Raw genomic sequence first — 4,347 nt, forward strand, 5'->3', positions numbered from 1 at the left:
AGTGATGAGAGAGAATCATTTATTGGCTGCCTCCTGCATGGCCTCCACGGAGGACTAAGACTCCAAACCAAACATGTGCCCTGACCAGGAATTGAACTGTGTCCTCCTGGTTCATAGGTCAACACTCAAACACTGAGCTACACGGGCTGGGCTGATCCTTCTTAAGAGAGATCTAGCAACTATGACCATATATTTGGGGTGTCCTGGGGAATGAAACTTATTTGCACACTGGTCACCATTTTCTAAACAACCTTTATACTTTTAGTAACAACTAGAGGCCTGGTGCATGAAATTCGTGAACTGGGGGGGCGGGCGGTGTCCCTTAGCCTAGTCTGCACCCTTTCCAATCTGGGACCCCTCAGGGGATGTCTGACTGCCAGCAGTTGGACATCCCTGTCACAACCCGGGACTGTTGGCTCCCAACTGTTGGCTGGCTGCCTGCCTGATTGCTCCTAACCGCTTCTGCCTGCCTGCCTGAATCACCTCCTTACCACTACCTGGCTGGCCCTATCGCCCCAAACTGCCCTCCCCTGCCGGCCCGGTCGTCCCCAACTGCCCTCCCATGCTGGCCTGGATGCCCTACACTGCTCTCCCCTGCCGGCCTGGTTTCAAAGATGGAAGACTTATTCTTTACTTTTATAATTTTAAAAACCTCCCCTACTGGCCTGATCATCCACAACTGCCCTCCTTTGCCGGCCATCTTGTGGTGGTGGGCACCACCATCTTTGAGGGTGTGGCAGTCAATTAGCATATTCCCTCCTTATTGTCTGTGGGTGCCACTATCTTTGAGGGCAGGACAGTCAATTAGCATATTCCATCCAAATTGGCCACAGACACCACCATCGTTGTGATGGTGTGAGGGTCAATTAGCATATCCCCACTTTATTAGATAGGATAACACTATAAATTGCCTCTTTTCCCATTTCTATTTTTCCAGTTTCTGTTTATCTTTCCTTGACTGTCTTAAAAGGTTGGTGTGGCTGGCTAATGTGACATAGGGTACTTACTAGTAAATTATAGTTATCAGTTCAAGGCCAAGTATTTCAAGAAGACTTTCCTGATCCACTTGTAAAGAAAAAGCATTCAATAAAAAAATTCAGAGGACGATTACATGAGAAATTTAATGCTAATGTCTGGAACGGTGGCAAGGCATAATTTTCAGACTAATGAGAAAAACTAGAGGAGCCAGATTAAAAACAACCTATTTGAAGAGATTGGGGAATCACTGAAGCATTTTGGGGCTGAGTCTTGGAGAAGACTAGATACTTTCCAAGCCTGGCAGGGCAGCAGTGAGTCTGGAAGTTACTCCAGACTGATCAGGACAGAGGCTCTCATCCCTGCCCCAGACTGCTTCCCGACATGGCCAGGGTTTCCCCAGGAAGGCTTTCTCCAGGTTCATCCACCTCAGGAGTGTCCTGCAGTGCCCTCTGGAGAACCAGCCTCAGGGTGTGTCTCCGCTTCCACCATCGCTGCCTGAAGGAGCCAACGAAGAAGTAAATGATGGGGTTGGCACAGCTGTTGATAGAGGACAGGAGAACTACCATCATGTAAAGACGAAAGAAGGTACTAGATATATTTGGTAACCAGGCTGTAAGGAACAGGCAGATGCTGAAGGGCAGGCAGCAGAGGAGGAAGACCAGCACTGTGATCCCAATGGTTATGTAGAGCCTGGTGGGCCTCAAGCGATGGGAGCCACACAGCAATCTGGTCATCAGGGCCAGGGTGGACCCAGAGAGAAGCACAAACAACAAAATCAGCCATGCCACAGTGATGAAATCCAACACTGAACACCAAAAATAATGCATATTCCTCCCCAGGGGGTCACAGTAGTTCCCTTCCAGCATGCTCAGCAGCAGGGACAGGGCCCAGAGCAGGGCACACATGACGGTGGACATGTGTCTGGGGCGGCGGCAGCGGTACCAAATGGGCCACAGGACAGACAGGCAGCGCTCTGTGCTGATGGCGCTGAGAAAGCTCAGGCCTGAGATGTAAGCAGAGATGAACACGAGAAAGAGATATCTGTGCGTTACTCTAAAAATCTTGAAGTTGAAAAGTAAAAGTATGCTATGTATAAATCTGTAGCAGAGGAAGAGGAAGTCGGCCCCCGCCAGGTTGAGGATGTAGACAGAGAAGGCGTTCCTGCGCATGCGGAAGCCCAGCAGCCAGAACACCACCACGTTGCCTGCCAGCCCAACCGGGGCCACGATGCCTGTCAGTAAGTGCAGGATTAACTTTGTATAACGTTGATAAATGGCCTGATCACTTCCATTGGTTGTTGTGAGGTTGGTCTCCCAGGCTGTGACAGTCATATCCGTGCTCAGAAGTGCTTCAGTTGTGGGCCTGGAAACAAAACAAGACTTGAGCACCTGCTCTATGACCACTGACCCTCATGGCCACCCTGTCTGTGTCGAATGGAGGCTTCCAGAGATTAAGATTCTTTCTGAACCACACGGTCTTGCAGTCCTGGATCCTAAATTTAAACCCAGTTCTCTCTGAATCTTAGAGCCTGGGCTGTTTCTACTGCAACATGGACTCTCTGCGCTCACTATAGAGCCCATGACATGTGCCCTGGAGGCAGGAGGAGAAGAGTCTGCCCAGGTCCTGTGGATGACAGCAGGGTCCTGAGTTCCCCAGTGCTTGTGCTCTGGGAGAGTGGCTTTGTTTGACAGCAGGCTGTCAGAAGCCCCAGTGACTGAGAGTGGTCTACCCAGGAGGGAGAAAGGAGGTCATGACTTAGGCTCATGATGGGAATGAGACCCCTTGTTAGGACAGAGTGAGGACCCCCAAAGCTCTTGCATTAGAAATGTCCCAGTGTGTCATGTCTATGAGGATAGACAGTGATTACTCTTCCCATAGTTGTATCCCCAGGTCCTAAGTCTATGTGTGAAAACCATGGGGCTGTCAATAAAATTTTAACCCACAAATGAATTAATGAATGAAAGTACCAATGAGGAGCCCAAGGAAAGAAGGAAATTTGGATTTAAGATAATATAAAACTTTGTTAAATGAAGAATTTTAAATGTAAAACAGAAGTCAGCACTTTTAACTCCACCACCAAAAAACACATATGTTATGAAAAGAAAATTCCATTTCTAAGTTTTCATTCTGTGCAAAGCTCTTGGGCGTTTGAAAGATTTTTTTTATGCCTCCAGACACCTCCTATCCAGGTGGGAGAGGATTCAGGATTGAATTAAATTTCTCTGCATGTTAGAGGAGAAAGAGCCCATTTTGAAAGGAGAGAAAGATGTGGCAAAGGGTTTAAATAGAGGTTATTGGAATAGAAATATGGATGTGGAATTGTTAAGTGATTTTCCGATACTATGTGTAATATAAAAGTCATTTATCATAACTCCATGTGATTTGGAGTAGAAATTTCTTTGCAGATCAAAGTATTTGTGTAAGTGAATTCTGGTGGTGGTGGTGGAGTTAAGAAGTGCTTAGTTCTATTTTACAAAGAGCGTTGGATGAAAGGAGAGAAGCCTTTGCAGAATTTAGGTGAGAAACATAAATCTACTCACACATAGGTGAAGAGTAGCAGCTGATGAGTGCTTACATGGTATTACCTCTTTTAATCCTCAAATAGCCCTATGAGGCCAGCACTATGCCTATACCCATCTGGCATATGGGAAAAGACAAGCACAGGGAGGTTGAATGACATGCTCCAGTTCTCACGTGCACAAGTGGAAGAGCCTGGATCTGAACCCACAGGTCTGTGTCAGAGTGTTCACCCTTCTCCTGCCCTGCAGCCCCACTGCCAGGTGGTGTGTCCCATACACATGCGGGGTGGGGCAGGAAGCAAGTAACTCTTAGAGATAAATCTAAAATGGGAACTCACTAGTGTGTTTTATTAAACTAGACTAGACAAATTTTGTAAATAACAAGGAAGTGAAGCTTATCCAGCGTGGAAGAATAAGTGGGTGGAATACACCTGAGAACAGACCGGAGATTGCAGGAGCTCCTTCTTCCCTCTGGACAGACCTAATCAGTCAATTCTTGCCAGGTTCAGCCAGGGCAGGCTCACCCAGTAGAATCGAACCCGCTACCTCTCAGTCGGTGGGCGCTGCTCTAACCACTGAGTCAAACCTGCTAGGGCTTGTATCCCTTTTTTAAAAAATATATATTTTATTGATTTTTTACAGAGAGGAAGGGAGAGGGATAGAGTTAGAAACATCGATGAGAGAGAAAAATCGATCAGCTGCCTCCTGAACACCTCCTACTGGAGATGTGCCCGCAACCAAGGTACATGTCTTTGACCGGAATCGAACCTGGAACCTTTGAGTCCGCAGGTCAACGCTCTATCCACTGAACCAAACCGGTCAGGGCAGTTATCTTTTAATTAGTCTTAAA

The 4,347-nt window shown here is 47.2% G+C and overlaps 1 protein-coding gene across 1 annotated transcript in view; it reads right to left on the reverse strand.

The window, feature by feature from the left end:
* Window positions 1-1,142: 1,142 nt before the first annotated feature.
* The window catches only part of LOC102767521 (mas-related G-protein coupled receptor member X2-like), a 4,552-nt gene continuing 1,347 nt past the window's right edge, over window positions 1,143-4,347 (reverse strand). Inside the window, exon 2 of the mRNA XM_006770899.2 lies at window positions 1,143-2,340. Coding sequence (XP_006770962.2) covers window positions 1,332-2,340 — 1,009 coding nt within the window. The 3' untranslated portion in view covers window positions 1,143-1,331. The remainder of the gene's footprint in view (window positions 2,341-4,347) is intronic.

The sequence above is a fragment of the Myotis davidii genome, unplaced genomic scaffold, assembly GCF_000327345.1.
Source record: "Myotis davidii unplaced genomic scaffold, ASM32734v1 scaffold2325, whole genome shotgun sequence".
In the NCBI taxonomy this organism is placed as follows: domain Eukaryota; kingdom Metazoa; phylum Chordata; class Mammalia; order Chiroptera; family Vespertilionidae; genus Myotis; species Myotis davidii.